Source organism: Corvus cornix, chromosome 5 (genome assembly GCF_000738735.6).
Source record: "Corvus cornix cornix isolate S_Up_H32 chromosome 5, ASM73873v5, whole genome shotgun sequence".
Classification (NCBI taxonomy): domain Eukaryota; kingdom Metazoa; phylum Chordata; class Aves; order Passeriformes; family Corvidae; genus Corvus; species Corvus cornix.
The window spans coordinates 39,414,597-39,441,721 of NC_046335.1; the positions used below are offsets into that span (position 1 = coordinate 39,414,597).

General features: G+C 43.5%; 2 protein-coding genes across 10 annotated transcripts; one reads left to right on the forward strand and one right to left on the reverse strand.

Annotated features, from left to right (window-relative positions):
- Positions 1-2,670, reverse strand: HARBI1 (harbinger transposase derived 1). Its single transcript, XM_039552551.1, has 3 exons — positions 2,297-2,670; positions 1,373-2,102; positions 1-806 (listed from the first exon to the last, which is right to left on the reverse strand). Exons 2-3 carry the CDS (start codon positions 2,040-2,042, stop codon positions 430-432), a joined length of 1,047 nt encoding a protein of 348 aa, XP_039408485.1. The 5' UTR covers positions 2,043-2,102; positions 2,297-2,670; the 3' UTR covers positions 1-429.
- Positions 2,128-26,789, forward strand: ATG13 (autophagy related 13). 9 transcript variants are annotated; one of them, XM_039552546.1, is made up of 19 exons: positions 2,775-3,048; positions 3,688-3,742; positions 8,489-8,570; positions 9,466-9,546; positions 10,180-10,299; positions 10,755-10,801; positions 11,368-11,508; positions 12,557-12,597; positions 13,136-13,232; positions 13,580-13,678; positions 14,415-14,505; positions 16,845-16,943; positions 18,099-18,209; positions 19,317-19,450; positions 20,614-20,731; positions 21,455-21,532; positions 21,837-21,953; positions 22,423-22,551; positions 23,757-26,789. In XM_039552546.1, exons 3-19 carry the CDS (start codon positions 8,502-8,504, stop codon positions 23,832-23,834), a joined length of 1,650 nt encoding a protein of 549 aa, XP_039408480.1. In that variant the 5' UTR covers positions 2,775-3,048; positions 3,688-3,742; positions 8,489-8,501; the 3' UTR covers positions 23,835-26,789. The 9 variants fall into 9 exon arrangements, with proteins under 9 accessions (XP_019148215.1, XP_039408480.1, XP_039408479.1 ...); XM_019292670.3 differs by lacking the exons at positions 2,775-3,048; positions 3,688-3,742 and adding an exon at positions 2,128-2,146; XM_039552545.1 differs by lacking the exon at positions 3,688-3,742.
- Positions 26,790-27,125: the final 336 nt, after the last annotated feature.

Here is a 27,125-nt window from a genome sequence, read left to right on the forward strand (position 1 = left end):
TTCATAGTAGACAGGAGCTCATGTGGAAGTTTAATTTGTGCAAAATACTGTTTAAAAATCAATCATAAGGGTTTTGAGTTACACAGTGGCATAGAATTGTTGCTTTGTAAAACAGTGCAAGGTTTACAGATTTTCCATCATTATAAAAGACAATTTCCCCAATTTTCCCACTGATGTGGCTGTAGTCATTGTTCTCTAAGTCATGTGAAAGGGGAGTCTCTAAGCATCACGACAGCAAAAATGTAGCAATTAAACTGAATCTCTGGAGAGATTGAGAGAAGTTCAGAAATTTGCCTAAAAGGAAGAGAGTAAATTTCTTCTTGTCTCACATCTGCTTAAGTCTTTCCAGGCTTAAAGAAGAGGAAGGGGCATATTTGCTCTGGATAACTTCCCAGATGAACTGTTAGAAGCCTTCTCTCTGTCACAACATTAGCTAAAATGAGTAAGTAGAAGTTCCTGACGAACACGACAGGCTTCCGAGTCCACTGATTCCATTTGCTCGTACTCTTCTTCCGGTTGTTCCACGTGTCCTGTGGCTGGTGAAGACCACACATCCAGTCCATGTTCCAGGGAGATGTTATGAAGCACGCAGCAGGCCAGAATAATGTGGCTGGACTTCTCTGGAGAATACTGCAGGGTGCCTTTGGACCCATCGAGGCAGCGGAACCGCGACCGAATGGTTCTGAACGTCCGCTCAATGACGTTGTGAGTGGCGGAATGGGCCATGTTGTAGCGGTACTCTGCAGGCGTCTCGGGGATGTGCAGAGGGGTCATCAACCACGTCCGGAGCAAGAAGGAGCTGTCACCTGTTAGCAGTGCAAAGGAGCAGGACAGGTTACACACCTACAGTTAGCCACAGGTATCAGCTTGGTTTTCTGGTACAGCAGATACAGAGTAACTTCTCCGTCTGGCTAAAAGAGAAGGCACGAAAGAAGTAACTCTGGGTTACAAATGTGACAAAGTAAAGGCATTCAGTTTTAAACAAGAAAATCCTGGAAGATTTTCCACAGAAGAGTTTTAAGTGAATTAATCTTCTGCATAAAACAGGGGAAAATAGCTGGACTAGGACAGTACCGAGAATTTAAAATTGCATAATTCAGCGAGGAAAGGTGGAGGATACTGAAAGAAAGCTATTAACAGAATAAATGGAGATTAATACATACAATAATCAGATTGTATAAAACACATATTGGAAGTTACTGTTCTAAGCTTCCAAGATAAGGGTTGTCCAAACTGAATCATAAATCTCAAAGCAATTTGCAGGAAAGCAATTGAAAGTAAGCATATCACTTGTGCCCAGAGGTTCTCATTCAGTAAGGAGACAATATATAATAGACTTTCTACTGAAAACAAGGATGAAAAATTGACTTACCAAGTAGCCAGCCATCTTTATGTAGTTCAGTTTCAAACTGGCTTGTGAGGGCAGCCTGCTCTAAAACCGTGCAGTCAGGCAGGCTGCCTGGCCAGTGCGTTTCAGCACTAAGGAGGACTCCTCTGGAATCACACACCATGAGGCAGTTCAGGGAATGAAGACCCTTTCGGTTCACATAGGACAGATCCTCAGCATTTGGAGCTTTGATTGCCACATGGGTGCAGTCAACCACGCCCAGCACTCCCGGCATTCCTGCTAGCCCATAAAAGTCATCCTTCAGGGTCTGTACAGTAGCTTCATCCTCAGGAAAGTGAATGAACTGTGAGGCTCTTTCCACCAGTGCCTCAGTTACATTGGCAACACAGCGGCTCATCGAGGCTTGGCTAATGCCAATAGCATCCCCCATGCGAGTCTGGAAGGAGCCAGAGGTATAGAAACCCAACGCAGCAAGTATTTGCGTCTCTGGACTGATGGCCCTGGACCGCTGTGTAGGGCGTGACAGAGTGGCTCCCAGGAGATCCACCAGGTAGTAAATGAATTGTCGGGGAAAGCCGTACGTGGATACTAGATACTCATCCGTGACATCCTCCAGCTTGAAGCGATCCAAAGTCCTGTGTCCGCGGCCATAGAGTAAGAGGTCGCAGTCAAGAACCGCGATAGGTACGGCCATGGCTGACGGCCGGGGCGTTCCCTGGGCTCCTATCTGACAGGGCTTTCCTAGAGGCTTCACCTGCATAAAGGAAAGGAGAAGGATACTCAGAACAGTTATTACTGGTGAGCTTTTCAGACTCCGTTACCATTTTCCTTTTAGTCTGATCATCCAGCAAACCTTTCTACTTCCTTTTATCTGCTTTTAAATACACGGGCAGCCAGGTGGGCTCACCGCCGAGCCGACAACTCTGCCTGGCGCTGACAGGAACTTACCTCCTGTGGCGGAGAGGGAGCTGGAGCCGTCCCCAGTCACCGCCGCCGGGGCACGGCAGACACGAGCCGCGGGCAGCCCGGCGGGCGGTGCCCTTGCCGGGCGCCCCGGACCCCACGGGCCGCTCGACCCCCGCCGGACTTGTCCCAGCCCTTACCGACCCCGCGGCCGCTCCCTGGCGGTCCCCGCCGGCCGGGCCCCCCGCCGGCCGCGGTAGATTCGCCACAGGCAGGGGCTACCGGCGGGAGCGGCGCCGGGCGCTGCCCCGCTTTTCTCGGCCTCGGCGACCTCCTGCCCCGCCGGATCGCGGGCTCAGCGCGCCGCGGGCGGGCGGGGAGCGGCGACTGCGTGTGGAAACTGCCGCTGCGGACACTCAGGCACCTCCCTTCTTCCCTCCCTCCCTTCCTCCTTCCTTCCTTCCCCCCCCGCCCGCAGCGGATGAAAACAAACAGCAGCGACGGCGATGGCGGCGGCGCGGCGCAGCCCGCGGTTCTGAGGGCAGCGGCAGCCCCGGCCCGGCCCCCGCCTCCGGCCGCGCACCCCCGCCGGCGCTGACACTCGCGGCGAGACCCCCGGGCCGGGAACGAGGAGGAGGAGGGGCCCCGGTCGGAGCCCCGGTGCGGCTTCGGGGCTTGGAGGCGGCGGGCTCTCCCCGTGCCCGGTTGGGGCGCGGAGGAGGCGCCGGGGCGCGGCGGCGGAGCGGGCCCCGCGCGGGATGAGCCGCCGCGCCGCCAGCACTGCCGGCTCCGCGCAGGTACCGCGGGCCCCGCAGGGAGGGCTGGGAGCTCCGCGAGCCTGCGGGAGCCCTTCGAGGGGAGGGGGCCGCGTCGTGGGCCTTAAGCCTTTGGCTGCGGCTTCGTGTCTCTGTTTTACTTTGCTTCGCTGCTCGCGGGGGTCGCTTCCCGACAGCCGCGCGTTGGCTGCGATTCGTTTTCCTAACGACTGGTGGCTGTCAGTAAAGCCTGGGAAAGATGTGGCCCGCTGTAATCTCAGCAAGTGGCCTTTTAAAATCAAAATGCTTCAGAGCCTGTTGGAAATAGTAGAACGTGAGACCCCACGCGCCATTGTGTAGTTTTCCTGTAACATGCGAGTTTGCGGTATACTGGGAAATAGAGGTTTACAGGTGGTCGTATCTTTCTTTCCTGTTGGAGCTGGGGCTCTTAGGGCACAGTCAGAGAGAGTCATTCCCGTGGATTCGGTGGGAGCAGAGACACCTTCCATATCAGTGAACAGGTAGACTCTTTGGACTAAGCCTACAAACTGCCTACTTACAAATCCCAAAAGCTGTGTGACTAGGCACATACCAAGGGGGAAAAACATGGCACATTACTGCCTTAGCTGAAAATTAGTTGGCTGTCCAAATAAAGTTTAGAGCATCTCCAAATTATTGCAGGAGTGGCCTGACCTGGAGGACCCCTCCCTCTCGTGGCAAGAAATAAGTCTTTCAGGTGAGCCAGGCTGTATGTAGATGTCCAGAAGGATCATACAGGATCATTTTATTTTGCTTGAATGGTATTGTATAATCTTAAGATTTCTGAACATGTGTTCATACAATAGTTGAGAGGTGGTGATTATGTTGGTGGTTATAGTACAGGGTGTGTAGAAGCAGATTCTGGTTTAGTCTGTATACTTTGGCTTGACAAACAGAGAGGATGGACCTTTGAACTGATACCAGTTTTAGACCTTAGAGAAGGACAGAATGTAACTGCTGGTCAACAGGAATTACTTAATTTCGTTTCTAAGTCAGTGGAGCAGGCAGTGCTGGCTTTAGTAAGGTATTTACTAAGTTGCAGAGTCATTTATTGGTTGTAAAGTGAATCTGTTTCCTGATCCAGATGAAAAATTACCTCTCTATCAATCAAGACCTGAGCATTATAGTGAACTACAGAACCTTTGATTACATAAAAATGTTTATATTATGTAAAACAGTTTTTCTGCTAGAATTTAATCTTCTCTTTAAAAAAAAATCCATAAACCTCAAAGAATGAGAGTGTCACACCTTAGAACTGTTTGCTACTTCTCCCCAGGTTTCTGACTAATCTACTAAGAAGGCAGAATGGAGATTAATTTTAAGTAATTGTAGGATACTGGCGTTTGACTTGTAGGCCCAGTCTTGAAACAGTGTTCCATATTTATGAAGATCTTTTTATAGTCGCTTATTAGTGTGCTCAAAATACCCGCTTGCAGTGAAGCTTCTTGGTCATTCAAGGGGGGATGTGTTCTAGGCACTCTTAAAAGCTTCAAAAACTTCCATGTGCTTCTTGTTTACTGCATGGTTCAGTGAGGCTTTTTTGAGCTTCTCATAGGACATCCTTGGGGACTGGATTTGGGTCCTGTATGAACAAGCTCTGGAAGAGTGGTATGGGCAAGGAGCACAGTCTGGGGGGCACAATCAGGTAACTGGGAACAAACATCTGGGATGAGTGATGTCCACACCTCTCCTTACAGCTATACCCGCTCTGGTTTTTTCCCTCTTGTCTTTTCAATTTCACTCTGGGATAAGAACCATGAGTAATTATTTTGCATTGATGAATGTCTGGTTGAAAGGAAAGAAAGATGACTTTAAGTTGTAGTAGCCATGGCTCAGAGAGAATGTAGGAGATGATGGAAGCAGCCTGTATATGCTTTCCCCAGCAGCAGTAATAATGCCTGGTATGTGTCGGGTGCTTCTGCTCCTTTCCTGTTTATGTAGGTGTCAGATGTACTCGCTCAGTTCCCATGGACGGAACAGGTACTGTAAAGCTGGTGATCCCAGGTGTTCCGTGCACCTGTTGTGTGCCAGGTTACAGGTGTGTGCCAGCAGCAGGGCTGCTCTCGGCTGGGAGCATGGCTTGGAGCACGGCGTGCTGGTCGCTGTGGTTCCTCTGGCCTCTGCTGAGGCATGAAGGGGAGGGCTCTTGCAGCTCCTTGCATCATGCAAACAGCGCCATCACCTTATGCTGATGTGTCCTTCTCCTCGCAGAAGGAGGGTATAAATAGCAGTAGAGCGTATAAGGCACAATGCTTAGATGTTAAACTGTTGGATAAAATCTGCCTCAACCTTGTGAGAAGGAATAAGGATTTAGTCAAGAGAGCCACATGTAGCAGTTCTCTTTTGAACATCCTGTTTCTGATGTTTCTATTCACAGTAAAGTGAAGACAAAGGCATATAAATAAAAGCAATAGTATAAAAATGGGTGTTGCAGGAAGAGGGAGACAAAGCAAAAAGCCCCATGGACAAGATGCTTGTTGCATCACATGCTGGTGAATATATTGGTTTACTTAAGGGATTACCTGGTTATGGGGAAATCAGTCATCTGTATTTTTCTAACCTAGACCAAAGATTATTTCCTTCTAGTTGTTATTCAGTGTAAAATGAGCCAGTGTTTTCCTTGAGTTAAGCGTAGGCCTGTGCAGTAGCACTTAACAAGGAGCCGTGCTGGCATCACAACCTACAAGACATGAGAAGTTGAGTGAGTTAGGGGGAACTAAGTTTAAACAATTTTCTTCCTGTTCAGGTCAGCTGTGACAGCTAACCTGTGAGTACTGAGGAATTTTTGTAAATAAAAAGTTTGCTGTAATTCTAGCTCCATCTTTATTCTTATCAAGACTGATTCTAAAGGTGAACACTGTTCTAAGCTTTAGAAGGTCTCAGGCAATCACCAGAGGCCCTCCTACAAAAATGAGGAGATGATCGTTGTCAGATGAGAGCCCTCAGACATTTCAGGAGCTGAGTTCCAAAGTCTCAGTTTCCCCATGAAATTACTTACTCCTTTCCAGGAAACCTTGCCTGATACTTTCTGCTCTACTTTGGGCTCTGGTGGGTCAACTGTTGCTGGCATTTGGAGCTTGAGAGGTAACAGCATGAATCTCCAAATGTTTCATGAATGTTACAGGTAGTTTGAGATCTTGCAGGAAGAATCCCAGTTCTGCTGCAACAGGGCAGAACCATGAGGCTCTCGTTTTTTTAACCTTCTGGTAGCTGTTTCTCTCCTCTAGAGATATTTGGGTATCTGGTCATTAGAACTAATTCTTGTACTGCACATAAAACCATGCTGATGATCATCTTTACTTCCTCTCTTAACAGACCAGTGAGCCTAACACCTTCCATTAGTTCCCAAGTGTCTTGAAATAGTTGATATCAGAATTTTTTTCCAGCCTCAAAAGGCAAATGTGGGTGCTTCATTTGACAGCTCTCCCACAATATCAGCATATGTATTTCCTTGCATCTTTCTGCAGGGGTCACATACCACTTTTCACATTAAAAACCAATATGATTTTTTTAGTATTTAAACATTTAAATGTCAGCATTCTCTTCACTGAGAAAGATGTATTTTTTTAATGCAGTATTTTATTGCCTATATCAGCCAGGTTTGTCAAAGATCTCAGATCTCCTCAACCCTTACAGTGCTTCACTTAATTAAGTCAAAAGAATAAAAACAAGTTGTTCTTGCCTAGAGTTTTGTTTGTTTGGAGGGGTTGTGGTTTTTTTGTAGTGGTACATATCTGTACCATAGGGTTATTTTTTTTTGAGTGCTGCATCAATTAACCATCTAGCACTTTAAATGCTGACTTCCTTTTGCACCCCCCACAGTGGAAAAGGTCTGTAATCTCAGTCTAGTGGAGGTAAATGCAGGGAAAGAAGGCATAACAGTTTTAATAAGGAGGTTAAAATATCCAAAGGATAATTTGATAATGCATCTGATGTTGAATCACTTGTGCTGTTAGCTCTCAATTTAAATTACAATTTGAATGAGAGCAGTACAGCTCAAGGAGATGCAGTATGAATGTAGCCTAGGAATTTTCAACCATGTTATATGTCCAGCTTTCTTTTTATAGAGTCATTTAGAAAGCATAACTGTTCTCTATAAAATGCTCTGTAAATTGCAGCACTCTTATCTCGCAGCCCTTTTTGATTGATGCTCCTAAAGCATTAGGCCTTTACTGTCATCAAGTGCAGTATTTTAACTAGAGCTACTGTGCATGTGCGTGGTCATTAAAGATTCTGTATTTTCCATGTGAGCAGAGCTATCGGCCCTTTTGCCCTCCAAGCTTTAATTTGTATAACTAGCAGACCTTGCTGTAAGTTCAGTCTTTGCTTAACGATTGAACACTGAATAACACTGTGCACAGCAGCTGCTCATGCTCCCTGACCTCAGCTTGCTGACGTTCCTGTGAGGAGCAGCATGTTCCATAAATATGGGATGTTTGATGAGCTGCTTCAGGCTGATTAGCTGTCTCAAAACTGCAACAGGAGTTAAGAGTGAATTAATGCTTTGAAGGCTTACGAGCAAAAATTACAATGAATGCTGCTAATTAAGGTGTTCCTCCCCAATGGTCTCTGTATGATTATTAACTTACAGGTGAAGAAGCTGAGAGACAGAAGAATTGTGATTTATCCCAGGCCATGTGACATGGTGGCAGAAATAGGATTAGTGCCTTGCCCTGCCCTGCTTCAGACGCTGTGCAAGTTCATTGTGTTCCTAGAAACAATTCTATTTTGAAAAACAAGGCAGTGTCAATGTCAAAGCTACATATTTATTATCAGAGCTTTCAAGAGAAGTGAACAGAGGATTTTGGTCTCTTTCTTGATAAAAATGTGTCTTTTCAGTTGGTTGTAGGTAAATTTGTAGCTGTACAGTTTTATTGCAAGTACTATTTGTTGAAAGTAAAGAAGCAGTGTAGCCTATTCCTGTAAGGGTTTATTGTACAGATTTCTGCTGAAATACCGCTGAAATACTTTCTAAGAATTTCAGGCTCAAGAAAACAATTTGGTTTGGTTTTGACCAGTGCTGCTAGCTGAAGATACATTATTTTTGTAGCAGAGACCTCCATGTCTGATGGTTAGCTTGGCATAGAATGCAGTCGGTGTGGTGTTGGGGTGTTCTGGGTTGGTTTTCTTTGTTGTTGTTTGTTTTGCTTTTTTAAATTAAGCTAGCAAAATTGTAGAACTTGTACTGAGTTTTAATTGTGAGCCCTCTTTGTTGTTTTAATTTTTTTTATCTTTGCTCTGACCAGATAAACTATCAATGCGCCTTCATACCTCACACTCACCTCCCAAAGGTTTTAACATGTTAGGATTTTGACAGGTAGAGGGCTTTGGTGCTTATCATTTCTTTTGAAGTGGCTTCTAATGGCAAAAATATTTTGAAATCTAAAAAAATCTTCAGAAAGCTGAAGGAAGACTTCATTCCCAGACCTGTGCTATATTTCAGATTGCCATATGCAATGGACACTGATCTCAGTTCCCAGGACAGGAAGGACCTGGACAAGTTCATCAAATTTTTTGCTTTAAAGGTAATTTTTCTCCTTCAGACAAATGCCTCTTCTTCCTTGTTTAAAATACCCCAAAAAACAAACAATGTTTTTGTTTGTTACTCTTGGTGTGGCTAGAGTAACAAGATTGGGGTTTGGGTTTGGTTTTTTGTTTGTTTGTTTGTTTTGTTTGTTTGTTTTGCTGAAGAACAGCAAATGATGTTCTGATTTGAATTTGATGTCAAATTTAGGAGATTCCTGCGAGCAACTAGAAAAACATCTTTTCCCCCTTTTTCTACCCTCAAATCCTCTTCCATCCTCCAGAAGCATCCTGCTTTAGAATCAGTTGTAGGCACTTCACACCTCTATCAGCTTTGGGTTTCTAGCAGCATGTCTAGCCATCCAGCTGTTGGGTAGTTTATTCTGCTGGACTCCACTCTTTCAGCCTATCTAAATTTTTATCTTGCATCCAAAAGCAAGAATACCAGAATGTTCTTTTGAATTATGTTGATAGGTAATTATAAAATTTGTCCTTACTTGGTACATAGGTGCAAGTAGATACTCTGACAATGGCTTTGGTATAAATGTACAGATTCACTTGACTTTAGTTTAGTTGTCCAGGATTGGGATATTTTTGTCAATTTTTCTGAAATTTTTACTGAAAACTGCAAATCCTGATTGCAAAATTGACTTAGTCACTCAGTGTTGTTACACAGAAAGGTCAGCCTAAAATTATTTTCTCTCTGAAATACATTTGCCTGTTAAATGTAGTAATTTAAATTTATTAGACCTGAAAATCAGTGTAGCAAACTCTACTTCTCTACATTCTGGTCAGCCCTTTCATTTTTTTCACTTGGAGCTTGTGTAGCTCAGGCTCTGAACTGAGGGCTGTGCTGAGCCCAAAACATTATTGTGTATCCTTTTCTTTCTATTCCAGACAGTACAAGTAATTGTCCAGGCCCGACTTGGAGAGAAAATCTGTACCCGCTCATCATCCTCCCCAACAGGTTCTGACTGGGTAAAGTCATATTTTTTAAAGCAACTCCATAACTCTGTGTGTGTGCTGAGAACACCATGTGATTGTTACAGTCTTGTGCAGACAATAATAATTATTCATAGAATAGCGACTATATTTAGTTATGTTCATTGGTGATGTGGGGAGGGGGTTGGTGGTTGTTGTTCACATGCAGCAAATCACGCAGGACTCTTACAGGCTGATGAGGGGAAAGAGAAATGATGCCTCTCAGCAACTCCTGCCAGCTAAGGCACATTTCTAAGATCTGCTTGGGGGTGGGGTGATGAGTTCTTTTCTGTCAGAAGTTTGCTACTCTGCAATTCAGGACTTTTTAGTAATGGGCTTTATTAAAATTGAAAAGACTCAAGATACTCTGTGGGTGAAGATAGGACTGAAGTGAGGGAAAAGGAGCATATTTTTTATAGCAGGATCAAGAAAAACATTTGAATTAGCAGCCAAGGGAATCTTTGTAAATATGAAAAGCCTGAACCCAGCTGGGAATTTTTTGTTTCGTAACTATTTCAGTGGACACTGACCTAGTATGTTATATATGGGTCTGTGAGCCTGTCTGAAGTGTACCATCAGGCAGTGTTTCAAAGAAATTTTAAAAAATGGAACCATCTCTTTAATCTGCAGTTCAATTTGGCAATCAAAGATATACCAGAGGTTACTCATGAAGCAAAGAAAGCCCTGGCAGGACAGCTGCCCGCTGTTGGACGGTCTATGTGCGTGGAGATTTCTCTCAAAACCTCAGAGGTGAGAACTGAGTCAAAACAGATGCCCTTTTCTTTTATTTGTGGGTTTTTACTTGAAACTTAAGTCAACTACCAGAGCTCCTGCCCTTTAGTCCAGGACAATGTGAGAATATCTAAATTTTATTAAGTTAGGTAATATGCTAATGAAAAGCAATATATTGTTTAACAGAAGCAATTCACTGCAAACATCTGAGGCCAAACACACAAATGACACAGCAACAAAATTTAGTTTCTTAGACCATGGAAGAACTTAGGCGTTCTGAGGAAGGTATTCCCTCAGGTGATATAACTATGCAGAGAGACTTCCAGTGCACCTTTTTCTATCATTGCATCACAAGAAAGTGAGAGCCAGGAGACAAATCACTGAGAGGTGTGGCCATTCCTGATCACTAATGAGATTTGAAAAAGTCTGTGTTCTGAAACCAGCCTTTGTTTGTCATGTTTTCTCTGATCCAGGGGGACTCCATGGAGCTGGAAATTTGGTGTCTAGAAATGAATGAAAAGTAAGTGCATTCTTCGCACATTCTTTGTGTTTGTGGTTTTTAGCTGATGAAATGGGTACATATGGTTAATCCATGGTGATCAATGAGCACACACTGGCTGTGTGGCCAGGGGCACTTCAGAGGGAACTCCCCTCTTTGTCTAGAGCAGCAGTCAAGCTGTTTAACACCAGTGTCAAGAAAGTAAACTAGTAATTTAATTCCTTCTTCATTCTTCCATTAGAACTCGGATGTTTCCTCAGATACAAGAACTCATATTCTCAGTAATGACAACTGGTTTTAGTATTGAAAAGATGTCTCTGTTTAGTAGAGGGCTGCATGGCATTTTTCAGCAACTTCTTCTACAGCAGGTGACTAGGTTGAAGCAGGACTCTTAGCTGGTTAGTCAGTACAGGTAGCCACGCTGGGGCTTTATTTATCATTCTGGCAATAAAATTAAACAGCTGATCCAAATTAGTTTTTATTCAGAATGAAATAAACAAAAGCAACTCCAAACTAAAACAAACAACCCAAACCCAGGCAACTTAGTTGTGAACAAAAGACTAATTTTTTTCCTTTGTGTTCTCTAGGTGTGACAAAGAAATCAAAGTTTCATACACTGTATACAACAGGCTGTCTCTACTGCTGAAGTCTTTGCTTGCTATAACCAGAGTAACTCCAGCCTACAGACTCTCAAGGAAACAAGGCCATGAATATGTAATATTGTACAGGTAAAGCAGAAGTTTCCCATTTGAAATGCAAATAGCAGAGACTCTAGACTTGCACAGTGTAGCTGCAAATGTAGTTTAAAAGGGATGAGTAATAATAAAATCAAATTATTTGGATAGCACTACTGCTGATCAGTGACAGAAGAAAACTTTGGTCTATGTATCACATTATAGCCTTCACTTGAGCCACTGAAAGAAAAGCTAAGCACAGGCTGTGAAGTGTTTGCCTACCATGTTAGGAAGAGTAAAAAAAAATTCAACATGCAATCCCTGGTTAAATTGCTTACTAGCATCCAGTTGTTTGGTGTCTGGCCTGTATTTGATAAATGCCTCTCTACATTGCACATGACTGTAATGTGTACTTCTGCAGCAGTGATTCAGACTCTCTCCTGTTACTCCATGCATCCTCAACTCCACTTCCTGTAGTTCTTGCAGTTTACTCATCCAAATACTGTGTTCAACTCTGTTTAGCCTGTGAGTCTGACTGGCTTGTGGTTCATAGTTATCTTCCAGACCCTGTTTTTGGCTGTGAGAAGAGTCTTCAACATGTTTGCATAGCTAATTTATATGATTGTAAATCTCAGGTTTGTTGTCATTTGCACAGCTGAGAACTCAAAAAGAAATTTCAGCCATTTTCTCATTTTTGCTTCAACTGCTGACTTGGCATGTACTTAAGAGCAGGTCTCTTTACAGCACAGTTAATCTTTTATGTGGTGTGATGAGCATCAGTTTTTAGACTCAGACCTGTCTGTGAAGTTTATATCACTAAACATTTTTGCTCTGAACTATAGACTTAACCACAGAGGCTTAAAAACATTTGATTGGACTACCATTTTCTCTTCTTCCTTCTTTTTACATGATGTGTCTTTCTCTGCAGTAGCTCTAAGGATTTTTGAGATGGGCATTCCAGCCATTTCTTTTGGGCTTGTTTTCCTGAAGAGGAAAAGTAGTTCCAACCTTCCAGCTCATAAAATTAAATAAGGATAAGGATATATATATAGCATTATGTCCCAACTGGACCTAATAGCTTTTCTTTTTCCTTTTCCTTCAGGATATATTTTGGTGAAGTGCAACTGAGTGGCTTGGGAGAAGGTATGTTAGACAACACACAAACTAGAGCAGAACTGTGTTTCATTCTGACTAGCGTTTTGTTACTATTCCCAAGTACCATAAGGAAAAGTAGTTTGAGGCTTTTTATCTGGATCTGCCAGTGAAGCCTTGTGTCACAAGGTGACAAGTATAATGGTGGTACTTGGACAAAGTCTAGGGTGATTGCCATTTTGACTCTAGTGATCCAGAACTGAAATAAGAATATGGAATGATGTTGATAAGGGGCAGGACTGCAGATTATGATTTCCAGGAAATCATGATCTACTGAGGAACAAGAAGCACTTCAGAACAATATTTTAGACCAAGAAGCCAGGAGGCAACATCAGAAGGCTTGCAGGTGAAGCCTACCAGCAAGGCGACGCAGTGCTGCTGCTTTGTTATGCCTTCTATGTGCATTTTTGGAGTTCAGATTGCAAGAGATAATGGAAACACTATAGAAATAAGATAATGTAACCTCAGAATAAAAAAGTATGGCACATAAATAATCAGTGAAACTGATAATTATTCCTTAACTTTACAGGTTTCCAGACAGTCCGTGTTGGGACAGTGGGTACCCCAGTGGGCACCATCACTTTGTCTTGTGCCTACAGAATCAACCTTGCTTTCATGTCAACCAGGTGAGAAAATGTAATCATGCCAGAAGCTGTTTTACAATAATTTACTGTTAAACCCCTCATATTCTGAGCCCCCAAATCTTTCCCTTCTGCTTATCCTTTCCTGCTGAGATTCTCTTTCATGAAGAACGCTCTCTCTCACGCTTCAGTCTTGCAGCAAGGGGAGTATTTGGGTAGCCCTGAGCCAGGCTCTAGAACTCCAAACTGTTGATGCATGCCTGGAGTCACAGGACTAAATTGTAAAGATGCTCTGGTCCCATTAATAGTCACAAGGGTTTTCTGTGAGGGCACCATGAATTGGGAAGAGTAGAGAGAAAAAGCCAATAACACCATTGCTTGTTGCCTTGCAGGCAGTTTGAGAGGACCCCTCCTATCATGGGGATTATAATTGATCATTTTGTGGACCGTCCCTATCCCAGCTCTTCACCCATGCATCCCTGCAATTACAGGTGAGGAAGTACTGAGTTGAAGTCATGGACCATGGTCAAGGCATCAATTATGCCCAAATACAGAGCCTTTTCCACTATTTGTTGACAGCATGGGAAGGGACACTGGAGAATTAGTGTCAGTCACATTGACATAGTTGAGCATGTGATGAAGGGTGACGTTTTTCTCCTCACATTGAGAAGACTGAGTGTAGCAAGCCTCAGTATTTTACCAAATTCTTCACAGAAGCACTTGGACACAAAGGATGTTTAATCCTGGTTGCCTTCAGGAATTTGCAAGTGTAATGGTTAATCCTAATGCAGAACTATGTGTCCAGATACATGCATCCCTGGATATTTCCACTGGGGGAAGATCAGTTTTAATTTCTCTTTGGAGAGGAGAGGTTTGTCTTTGCTAAAATGAATGTGAGGGCATTCACATTGGGACCAGTGGTGTTGTTTGACAATGGTTGTGTAAACACCAAAGCCAGTAGCAGTAGCTGGTATAACAAAAGCATTAGTTAGAAACACCTCTGTTATTTTAGGTGGGGTAGAAGACAAACACCTGAGGATAAACGGACATTTTCCCACATCGTTTTCCTCAATTCTGCCAAGTAGATGAGAGCCCTTCATAATTCTCCTTTCAACTACACCCAAATACTCTCAACCTCCCTGCAGTGTTTGTCCCAGTGTGTTTTACTATTTGTTTGTTTTAAGGAATATTTCCACTTAGAAAACTTGTCTTTTCTTGCTGCTTTAGAGCTGGTGAGGACAATGGTGTAGTATACCCCTCAGTAGAAGATTCCCAAGAAGTGTGTACCACATCTTTTTCCACCTCTCCTCCATCTCAGGTAAGAGAAACCAGGCTCTTTTTACTTCTAGACAGAACAATTGCTGTAAGAACAGTTTGCATATTCCTACATCAGTCATTGTGCAAACTGAAAGCCTCCTGCTGCTAATTAAAATTTAATGTGTGGGTGATTTATGTTGTTACACTCTTGAGTAAAATCTATTGAAATTGGATGCTAATTTCAACAAAATTCCAAGGGACTAGAAAGACTGAATTACTGAGAATGATTAAAAGAGCCTGCTCCTGGACTTGGCTGAGGTGTGCTTGAAGAGGATAGCAGGGTACTTACACATTTACACACCAATACTGCAAGAGGAGGAATTCAAGACACTGATGCCAGACAGCCTAAGTAGGAGTAACAGATTGACACTGAGAAAGAAACACTGAAATACCAGGAAAATGCTGGAGGAAGACAGAAAAAAGACAAAAGCTGTATTTGTTGGAGCATCTAAAGTTAGTTGGGGCAGCAGAAATAAGTATTGGCAAAAAAATTGCAAATTTCACTTAAGTTTCAATTTTAAAATAAATAGATAATGGTTTCCTTTTGAATATGAAAACCCAGAAACTCCCAAGTTCTTTTACTGTCTTATGTATCTGACTCCACAGTTCTGTATTTTGAAGACTTGGCCAGAGTTGCAGTTGTCCTATTGCTTTAAATATTCAGGATTGCCCTACCTTGTCCAGCCAAGCAGATGGCTCTACTGACCTTTAAAGACAATCTAAAGACCCTAAATTTCTTTTAACGTCAATGTGAAACATAGAATGAAGTATAATTGAAGAATGAAAGAATGCTGTTCCAAACTGAAAGAATTTGCTATGGGTCTTTCTGCTGCTTCAGAGGAATTAATATGCCTGGTTTAGCAGAATGTATTCTGCTTTATGAATGAGCTTCTATTAGGAAGCATTTTTGTGCCAAAGTGATTTCAGGTGACAAGGCATCAGTCAATGTTGAACTAATTAGCTAGCACTCACGGTAAGTCTGATGGAATAAAGCTTTTCTTATTCTGCAATACACAGTTCAGGAAATGAGTTTGTGGCTGAGTTGTGTCCTGTGTTTTCCTAAAGTGGGGTAAATACAGAAGATTTCATAAGGAAATTTCCACTGGCTTGCTTGTGCCAGTGTTACTTAACAGTAGTAGTGTATGTAACTACATTGAAGTTGACATTTCCCTAGGGGTCATGAAGATTTACTGTCATTCAGGGGGAAAAGCTTTATGAAACCACTTGAACCTTGAGGATTCACATTAAGTATGAGCCTTGCTTTCTGCTTTTCTGTGGCTCATAGTTGCCATATGCTGTGTCCTTATTTCTAAAGCAACTGCCAGTCTTTGTTACCACAGTTAGAATCATAAGGCTGCCTTGGCAGAGTGGACTTTAAAGTAAATTAAAAGGAAAAAAAGAAGTCAATTTTGTTTCTCCAGCTTTCTATATGTCCTGTCTAGCTTAATGACTAGGAAAATACTAGGAATTGTGTGATTTTTGTGGGCAGATTGTGTGAATATCTACCTGCCTTCTCAGTAAAAGTGAGGCCTAACCTGTGTGATACAAGGAAATAGTTGTTACCTTCTCTGTGAGCTTGCATGTCTGTGTATGTGTTTTGTGAAGCAGCCCAAAATTCAGGAGAGTCTGGCCATGAGTAGTACCCAGAAATGAAGCTGAAACTTTCCTCAAAGGAAAACCATTGGTAGGATAACTACTGGGAGGAGGTATGGGACTGAACCAGGTTTGGATTGCCCTTTTTGCATTAGCACCCTTTATGTGATTTTTACTTCTGGAGTTTTGCTCCTGTTGATGGAGTTCTCACTTCACATCAGTGTTTGAATTGCACCGTAGTCTGGGTCCCCTTTATTCTAAGGGTGCAGCACAGACCTGCCAAGATAGGATTCCTCAGAAAGCTGGAAGATAAGGAGTATGGATGGATGGAGAGTGTTGAAATACAAGTCATTTGTAAATTTTAAAAAAGAAAGTACTTGACTTCTTCTGGCAACTGCTCAGCCTTCTCCTTGCTAATTGGCTGGTACCAATTATAATTAACTGTGGAACAGAGTCTCTGGCAGTTACTTTCTGTCAGGGTTCACTGGACTCTAAAATATTACCTGTGCTCAGTGGTTCGCTCAGATTGGAAAACAGTCAATTCTTTACAAAATGAATGTGCTTCTGGCAATACTGAGACTTCTGCTCTCTGTGTAGGTGTGGCTGCTGCAGCCAAAACCTCTTCACTAGCATTCAGTTCATCCAACTCTTCATAATTCCTCTCTGAAGTCCTTCTCTCTTTCTTTCTCTCTCCCCCCTTACTCTCTCTTTTCCTTGTTTCCTCTGTTTGTCTGTGTCTGTGCACAGTGTGTTTTTACTGTCACAAAGGCACATTTTCAGACCCCTCCTCCTGTGGTGACGGACACCTTGAAGGTCCCAGTGATGGGACTAGCCTTTTCACATCAAGTGAGTTGCCAATAGAATGTGCTCTACATGGCCAGAGTATGAGTTCTGGCATGATAAAACAAATACAGGAAAGTACAAATTTGACAGTGTGGAGTGTTTGTTGTGCATGGGAAAGACTGGTGGACCCACAATGAGCCAGGCACTTTGCTGAGCCTGGCTTCTTAAATGCCTTTGCAGATGAAGGGCTCCTAAAGACAGGACAAACACCCCTAAAAACACAACAGCTGCCAAGGATTGTTAGTGAAAGACACAAGTAGTAAGGAACAATTCTGAGTGTTTTCTGTTAACAGCCAATATCCCTAGAACCTGTACAGTCATTAGAGCTCCACTAAGCTTAACTCACTTCATGTGAATGAAAGTGCTGTTCCTCATTTTGATCCCTGTAAAGGACGTCAGCTTTGGTGCTGCTGGAGCTCACACTAAGCTCTGGAAGAAGTGTTCCTCTTGAGGTCAGGCAAGTCAGAACAGGAAAGTTTTATCTCACCTGACTGCGTAGATTTCTGCCTGGGATCTGTAAGGAATTTCTCCTGGATTTCACTGATTCCAACACTTAATTCCTAAAGCAATCTCACAAGGGTTAGCTTCCCAGTTCTCTTTACCTTGCACATTTATGGGACCCTGTATTCTTTCACTGAAGCTATTTGAACAGGTCTGGAAGATCAGCTGTTTTAATTTGCAGTGGGAGTAGGTTCAAACAGTTGATAATGTAGTTGTTTTCAGATAAAAAAATATTAAATATTAGCTCCTTAGTAAGTTCATTATGGCATTCATGCATCTGGCCAGCGTCAACCCACTACACCAGTATTTGAAACAGGCCTGGAGAGCAGAGCTTCCCTGTGACTGGATGTCAGTCACACCTTGCACAGCCTCCCCCACCTTGTGTAGGAAGCCAATCTTGTTTTCCTGTCAAGGCTCAGACTTAGTCCCCTGGACTACTGTCAAGTAGTCCTTGTAGCGGTAAGATTGTTTTAGAGCAATAACCTACATTACTGATTCCAGTGAAAATCTAGCATCCTTCTGCCAGCCTGAAGTGCTATGCCTCTGACTTCTCCTGGTCCTTCTTCAGTGACTGGTGATTATTCAGGCTGTGGGGCATTCCCCTTCCCTTTCCTCTCTCCTCTCCCTTTGCCCTTGTTTTTTTCTCTTCTTTCTTAGCTTTCCAGCTCTCGTCTTTCCTATCAGCCTGCTGCCCTGGGAGTTGGATCAGCTGACATGGGGTGTCCTGTACTCTTTGCTGGTGGCTTGAATGCTGCACACCCTCACCAGGTACTTGTAGAGAGTAGAACCAGCGTGGCTGGTATTGCAGCCATTTGTGTCACTTGTACCCCCGAGAGAGGCATTGAAACTAGTGCATGCATTGGTATCTTGTCTGTCAGAATGGAAAGAATGTAAGGTAAATACAGAGAAAGCACAACTTCCACAGGAGCTGGGAATTGGCTCCTCAGCATCCCTGACTTTATTGGGATGGGGGTCATGTGGAAAAACTACACCAAGAGAGCAGGCACCACACCTGTTTGCCTGCATCAGCTTGTCACTGATTCCAAACTTTGCCTGTCTTACAGAGCTGCTGCCCCTGTAGCTGTCCAAGCACAGTTCTGTAGGCTAGACATAGGATACACTGACAGTTCATATTGACATAGTTATATATGGGTTCATCAGACAAATAAGCAAAGTTGACAGAAGTCTTTTTCTGCCTGTGATGTTGGTGTTACACCAGTTTTGCTGACATGATGTTAATAGAATATAATAATTTCAGTTGGAATGGTCCTACAGTGAGCATCTAATTCAACTTCCTGACCAGTTCAGGGCTGGCCAAGTTAAAGGCTGGTATTAAAGGCATTGTCCAAATGCCTCTTAAAAACTGACAGCTTGGGGCATTGGCCACCTCTCTAGAAAGCTTGTGCTGGTGTTTGACTGCTCCCTCTGCCAAGAAATGCTTTGAAATGTCCAGTCTAAGCCTCCCCTGGTGCAGCTTCACGCATCCTATCACTGGATCCCAGGGAGAAGAGATCAGCACCTCCCATCTCCACTTCCCCTTCTCAGGAAGCTGTAGGGAGCCAGAGGGTTGTAGCAAGAGGATAAAAGTTTTTTTCCTCCATTCCTCCCCATGAAGCAGAGGACCTACAGCCAGAGAACTCTGCAGTGTAAAACAGGCCTGGAGAGGAATAGAGTAGAAAGGGAACAGAAAATGAGTTTGTATTGTGATTATCCACTTCCACATGACATCTCTCTCAGCCTTACAGGGCCTAGAGCCCAGTCATATGCCAAAACCCCCACAATTTATGCCCAGTATGATGGAATCTGCTTTGTATTGCACTGTGGTGGTTGTTTTGATTTTGAGATCTCTAACTCAGCTGTTCCTCTCTATCTCAGTTGATTGGTCCAGGCAAAGAAGGCGGAGTTCCCCCAGTTCCTAGCCAGCCAGCACATGGCACTCAAGCTGACCAAGAGAGGATGTGCACCCCACTGGATGGAGTCCATTACTCAGCAGCTACTCCTTCTAGTAGGTAGGTTGGGTTTAGATGATCCACCACTTTTGCTAACCCATTTATAAGCCTATTAAGATAAAACTTTTTATTTCCCCTTTTTATCTATTGTCTTTCCATCCATCAAAGCAACTTGCAGCTTTCTGTGATTGGGGCTTTTTCAGCCTTTCTCCAAACAGTGATCTTGCCCATCTATTTAAACCTGCTAGTCCATGCAATATCCTCCTGTTATGTCAACTTCATTATAAATTTTATAATTTTTTTCAATCTTTCTGCTGGTTTTGCTGATTGTAAAACAAGATGAAGTAAGTTCACAAATGAGTCTTAAATTCTCCAGAGACTTAATGTGCATTGTTACCAAAGCCAGTTGTAGTTATCATAAATCTGTTCACCATTTTAGTAAGAAACTTTAGGCATAAAATTACTTAAAAGGAAACAATGCAACATCAAACTGTCCTAAACCAACTCCCTCTCAGCTAGTTAAATCCTTCTGGTTTTTTGATCACTGTATTTATTTCTTGAGAAATCTGTCTTGGGGTCACATAGTTGTAAGTTGTAGAGATCTTGCTCTGGGGAATCCAAAACTCATTTGCACTAGCACTTTCCTGGGTATACTATATTAAGTAATCCTCTTTCCAAGAGACTAAACCAATTTTTGTTTTAAAGTTCTGAGTACCTGTGGTAGGAAAAAAACCAAAACAAACAGGTCATGGAAGTACCTAATGGCCATGGAGTGAATTAATCATACTGGGAGTGGCTTTCGTGATGTACCAGCTTGCTGCCTTTATAAACTGAGTGACAGATACAATTGTGGTTCTTGCCCTCACCTCCTGAGAGATCTGTGACTGCTCTGTTACTGAAAAAAACAGTAGTGATGAACAGGAATTGCTGTGAACACACACAAGTTAAAAGTCCTCCCAGAAGAAAAGCCTATTTCGGTTGGCAGCAACTTTGCATTCAACTAAATAGGTTTTGTCCAGCTTTAAACAAAAATCTGATTCCACAAGTGTCCACTCCTTTTGTGCTCCCGTCTGAGGAGGAAGGTATGGTACAAGGACAAATTTTTGTTGTCCTTCTTCCAGTACTAGGATTAAGCCAAGAACAATGAAGGAGTCTCATACAGAATGTTATTTATCTACGCTGTTTGTGTCACGAGGCACTAATTATGTATTTTCCTCCCCCAGTGAGGACACAGAAACAGTATCCAACAGCAGCGAAGGAAAGTGTGGCTCCCCCCATGATCTTTTGGAGACCATCTTTATCCGGAAGGTGGGAGCTTTTGTCAACAAACCCATTAACCAGGTAACGAGCAGTAGATCTTCTCAGAGGGCACCATAATACCTTTCTTTTCCCATCTGTTCATACATAGAGGAGCAAAAAGCACCCCAACGCCAGGGCAACCTCAGAGACTGAGAGGGCATATTTCTGCCTGCTGCATTTCCCTACAAGGTTTTGCCAAGGCTTGTTTTTCATAAAATCCTTTTGGGATGTGATAGCCATTGAATTTGCTTCACTTTGCCAACACCCTATTTGAGAATAGAAGACTTGATACTCCACTTGGATCTCACAATGATCTGCCACTACCACAGGTCCATAAACTAGGAAAGCTGGTAGCAAGCCTCCCTTCCTTGAAGGAACATGCAGTAGACCAGTTCATCACTAGAAGCAAGTGTTTAAGTTCAGCTAGGGCAGCTTAGAGATCTACCCAGTTCCTAGGGCTGCAGTTCTAGGCCTTTTGGATGAAGGAAGGAGAATTGTTTCAATTTGTAGCAGTTCATTAATCCTTGGCTATATTACACAAGATACGTATAGAAGCAATCCCACCTCAAGGTATGTATGTGCATTAGGTCAACTGAGTATCATCTCTGGATTTCATGCCTTCTAAATGAGGTTGTCAGCCTCCTGCCTAACTGCTGACATGATTTTGGGCCATTTTTAGCTGGCCTGACAAAGACGTTCAATATCCTTTTCTGTGCCAGGTAAGCAGAGCGTCTTAGTGAAATTCTGTTTGCTAAATCTCCTCAGGTGACCATGGCCAACTTAGACATTCCTTTTGCCATGTTTGCTCCCAAGAATGTTGAGCTGGAAGATAACGACCCCATGGTAAGACTCTTCCAGAGGTATATGTGCCTTCTCAGCATCCCTTACGCAAACATCCATGCTGTTCTCTGCCTTGAATACACTTTAGTTTTGGAGAAAATAACTAGTTACTCAGATTTGTTTGATTTCAAGAAGTCTCCTGTGTTGAATCTTGAGCTCTCTAGACATGCAAATAACAGCATGTGTTTGCTGCCCCTGCTCTAGTTAATGTTTATTGTCCAACCTCCTAACTGCCCCTACACTGCTAAAGTACACAGACAGACGTGATTGTAAGATCAGTACTCACCATCTTTGATTTCTTGGGCAGGTCAATCCTCCTGAATCCCCAGAAACTGAATCTCCTCTACAAGGCAGCTTACACTCGGAGGGCTCCAGTGGCAGCAGCACAGGGAACACCCATGATGACTTTGTTATGATCGACTTTGTAAGTGCCCTCATCAGAGCTCTTACACAATACCTGCACCTTAGGTGGGCTTCACATGCTGGTGCGATGGCAGAATGATGTCAGAGTAGTTTTCAGTGGGAGTGGAAAAGACACATCATTCACAGTACCACACTAGGGCTTGACAGTCCCAGAACTGCAGACTCTGGTACCGGGAATCAACAACTACAAATTAAATACCATTTCCCTTCTCTACCAATATCTGGGCTTGGCATCTTCTCCCTTAACACCTAAAGGAGCCAGATTCCAAAGAAATGTTCTCTTTCAATTGCTCAAGTGATATTGTGATATCAAGTGATACTGGCTGTTCTTCAGTTATCTAATATGCATTATTGCAGCAACAGTTGTAATGCCAAGATGTTTACTGATAGCAGCAAATTACTTTACCCGAGATTATAACAAAAGGGAAGCCAATGTCTCTGGGAATTAACAGCAGTATCTTTGATTGCAGAAACCAGCATTTTCAAAAGATGACATTCTTCCAATGGACCTGGGGACATTTTACCGTGAGTTTCAGAATCCCCCTCAACTCAGCAGCCTCTCGATTGACATTGGAGCACAGTCCATGGCAGAGGATTTGGTATGGAACCCTGAAATTTCTGTTTGTGGGAATCATATGTACTTTATAATGTTCTCCCTATTCCTAGTTTGAAAAAAGTATCTTCATAGAATTTTAGAATAGTTTGGGTTTGAAGGAACCTTTAAAGGTCATCTAGTCCAACTCCTCTGCAATAAGCAGGGACATCTTCAACTAAATCAGGTTGCTTAGAGCCCCATCCAACCTGGCCTTGAATATTTCCGTGGATGGGACATTCACCACCTCTCTGTTACAGTTTGTCACCAGCTTCATAAAAAAAATTCTTAGTTTTATCTAGTCTGAATCTACCCTCTTTTAATTTAAAACTGTTGCCTCTTGTCCTATCACAACAGGCTCTGCTAAAACGTCTATTCCCATCTTTCTTAAAGATCTCCTTTTAATACTGAAAATCCACTATAAGGTCTCCTCAGAGCCTTCTCATCTCCAGGTTGAATGACCCCAAGTCTCTCAGCCTTGTCTTCACAGGAGAGGTGCTCCAGCCCTCAAATCATTTTTGTGGCGCTCCCCTGGACCCACTGTAACAGGCCCCATGTCTTTCCTATACCTCTCAGAAGAGAGACTCTGCCCAAAGGGGGCCCATCACTAATATATTCCAGATAAATGCAGATTTGTTCATGGCCCACCTGAGCCTCTGAAACCGGTGTGTTTGTCCTGAAGCTGAAGGCTGCTGCAGCATGCTTGCTCTAGTTGTCATTGAAAGCCCCCAAACTAATCCTAGCTCTGGGGTGTCACACTTGGTAGCAAACCAGGCCTGACCTTGCAGCCTGAGCAGAGCTGGAGTTCTGGTGTGGCTGGTGAAAGTCATGCCTGTGTGAGTGCTCTATTAGGCTCTCTGGCATTGTGCCATATGTGGAGAAAAATGAAAACCAGTCTGAGAGCAAGTGACTTAATGAAGGCAGTGACATGAGTGGGTTACTGTGCTGCGGCTGGTGGAGATTGCACAAGGTCAGGCCCCAGTGCACCTGCTGTTCCTGCAGAACAAACAGACTCTGGGCAGAGTGCCCTTCTCAGGGTCACTTGCTGGATGCTGCCAGAGGGCTTCTGGTTTTGTGCATGTAGAAAGGAGAGCCCAGAGCATTGGAGAGGGATTGCATGACTCAGAAACAGATTTTTTTCCTAGTGTGTTTAAAATTTCCTTCTGTCTGCTGTGAATGAACCCTGATCTGCACCTTTCCTTACCCTTCCAGGACTCATTACCAGAGAAGCTGGCAGTCCACGAGAAAAACGTCAAAGAATTTGATGCTTTCGTGGAAACCTTGCAGTGAAGCTGTTTCCTAGTTCTGCTGCAGCAATTCTTCCTCCTCAAGGCATCCTGGAGATGACAACAAATATTTCTATTGCCCCTGCTCTGCCTTTTGTTCACACTGACTAGTTCCTTCCATCAAGTGAGCTTTCTTTGCTCTCTTCAACAACAGACACGGCTCATCTGCTGATTTTCCTCAACTTTTCCACCACATAGTTCTGGACCGCTTTTCCTGCTCCAAGTCACTTTTAAGACTTCAGTAGGGATGCAGGAAGTCAAACTCCAGTGTATGGAAACTTACTTTCTCCTCAGTCTGTGTTCTGTATGGAGGGGCTTTGTGAAAAGTTGCCATATAGTTTCCTCCAAGGGTCCTACTGTGTAAGTTCCCTAGGTAGAGCTTCTTGCTAGCAGATTTTTTCCTACAGTCTCTGATCCTGTTAGAGCATAGAAAGCTTTGGCTTATTTCCAGGGTCTGTGAGTTCAGCAAATTCGACAGTTTGAAGTCCAGGACATCCATTCCACAGAACTGGGCATTTCATCCTGACTTCAGAGTGCATGCTTGAAGCCCAGGGAGAGATGTCAGCTTTGGGACCTGCATAATCCAAGTTACCTTTGTTTTCCTGCTTTTAAGGAACTGGGTTTCTACATAGTCATTTTGTGCAATGTTAGCCACCTCTGTTAGGTGGCTGATAAGCAGGAGTGAAACTATAGCAATGCTTTCCACATTTCCTTCCCAAGTGCACTGACACTCGGCCATGCTGAGTTTAGCAGTGTTGACTGTTGGCAAGCCTGCACGTAGGAGCTGTGACAATGCTGAGTTCATAGTCTCTGCTTCTGAAACACAACTGTAAATACTAGGAATCCTATTTCTTTAGGGTTATGTAACTAGGAGTCTTAGTCCAAGATTTTTTCCTCTAATCCTTGCAAGCCTTCCTGCTTTATGGTTAATAGATGATCTTAAGAATTAAAAAATATTTATTGCTTTTAAAGAAACCTATATTTAAAAGATGTTCTGTTTTCATGTAGTACTGCGGGTCATTCTGTCCTGATCACTGCAGAGAGCAAGTGTGCCACGGAACCCTGGCCAGTGAGACTGGTCTCTCTTTGCAGGAAAATATCCAAGATATTTATTTTCTAAGACAGACTTGATTAATATTATACTCTGTTGTGGGGACGGTGTGTCTATTACATCCAGTCAGGGCTCATTGGAATGGATGGAATGAAATGCACACATCAGTGGAATGGAGTGGCAGGGACTTGGTAAAAAGCTGTTTTCTGATAGGCATGGATAAATTTGTAGCGTTCTTTGGCCATTCAGAAGGCAGCTTCTTTAAAGAAGCACACTTTTTTGGGAAGCTTATGGTACTTTTTAATCAGCTGGCTTTTGAGTAGCTGAAATTTTATTTTTGTAATCATCCAGCCATCGACAGTGTGACTGGCTGGCAGTGCTCTGTGGGTGATTTGGCTGTTGCATGTCTTCTGCCTCATGGAAGGATGGGAAGACAAACAGTGACACTAAACAGAAAGATAAAGTGGGTTTTCTTGTGGTTCTCTCTCCTCCTCCCATCTGTAACTAGAGTGAGCAACTGCAAGACCCCTTACTGTCCAAAACCACATTTTTTCCCCCCTTTCTTTCAAGTGGAGTTGTGTTGCTGGAGTACCAAGAAACCATCTTCATTTCCTCAGAATGGCTGAGTAACCACCCAAGTTAATGCAATGTAGCAGCTTCTTCAGCTTAGCTGTACTCATAGTTGAAAGAGATTGCCTGCAGCTGATGGCAGAACCCCAGCTCTACTCTGGAACACTATATCTGTGCCACTGCTGCAAGGAGCCAAATTCAGAACAGAGCTTACTGTAAGGTCAGAGCAATGCAGTGCTTTGAACTTGACCAGGATTTTTTTGAGCAGTGTGTTTGGTGGGAGGCCTTGTAAACTCTAGAACTCTAGGTAAGAGCTTTACTGAAGGAAAGTTACCCACCAGAACCTTTTTATTTTACTCAACCAATTCAACTTTTTAGCAACCTCACAAGGAAATTGCTTTGTCTGTGCAAAGTAAGATGCACAAACACTTAAGAAAGCTTCCAAGATGAATCAGTTTATAAGAGGGCCTTAGCTACATGGGCTGTAACAAATATTTGATCCCCAGCCAACAGCCACCTTGTTTCACAGGTGGAAAGGGTCGCAGAAGGGTGCAGGATCACAAGGAGTTAATGGATCAGCTGCCTCTCACCTGTGCTCAGGCAGTCGGTCTGCCGCCTTCTAGGAAGTAGGTCATAGCCAGGTGGTTGTCACCTTTAGTCTCTAAAGTGATACAATCTGGGCTGCAGAGTAGCAGAGATGAGGCAAAGTGCTGGTTCACACATATGAATGGAGAACAGTCAAGGTTAAACTTCATCTAGCCAGCACTCCTGCTGTGCTCTTCTGCTGACAAGCTGTGCAGCTGGCAGGGAGCACTGCCATTCTCGTTAGTCCCACCCAGGTCAGTGCTTGGACGTGTGCTCTTTTATTGATGGAGTTCCTAACGTGGCTACAGCTCTCACAACTCGTAAGGCAGAATGTCACTGTGGCACGTTTTTTTCTACTTCAAAAGGCTGGAAAATTGCCTATATAAGCTGCTAGTGTTGAGCTGGATGGCCACAGCAATAAGAGATTCTCCAGGGCTGAGTCACCTGCCTCTTCTCTGGACATTCCTCGGTTTCAACACACAGTTGCTACATGTAGGCTCTGAGTTCCCTGACCACTGCACAAATGCTCTGCTTCAGTAAAGATCTAGCTGCTGCTGTGGCCTGCCACAGATTGTGTTATGAAGGCTGTTTATTTTAGCAGCTCTCTGCTCAGCTCAATATTAAGGACAGTGTGTATGTAGCTGCTGATTTACAGATACTTTGGGTGGAGGGGAAGGCTCCTCAAGTGTATTGTTTTGGAAAGTCTCCAGTGTACTTCAAAGAATTTCCAATAAAACTTTTATGTAAGCAACACTCTCTGCTTTTCTCTGTGTGTACCAGCAGGTCTGGGACAGCCCCAGACTCATGCTTGTTTTCCTCCAGGAAACAGGAGCATCAGGGGCCTGTCAGTGAATGCAGGACAGAGCAAGTTGCTGCCTCCATCAGATAGGGCAAAATGGACTGGTGCATTATAGTTGGAGCAGTCAGTGGGATCCTACTGAGATCAGCCTACTGGCAGGACAGCAAGGGACAGATAGAACAGGTGCCTGGAAGTGGGGGTAACAGTCATACAGTATTTAACCCTGCTGCCCTCACCAGTGAACTGGGAAACTGAATTACCTGGATGTCCTACCCTCACTGAAGTATCAA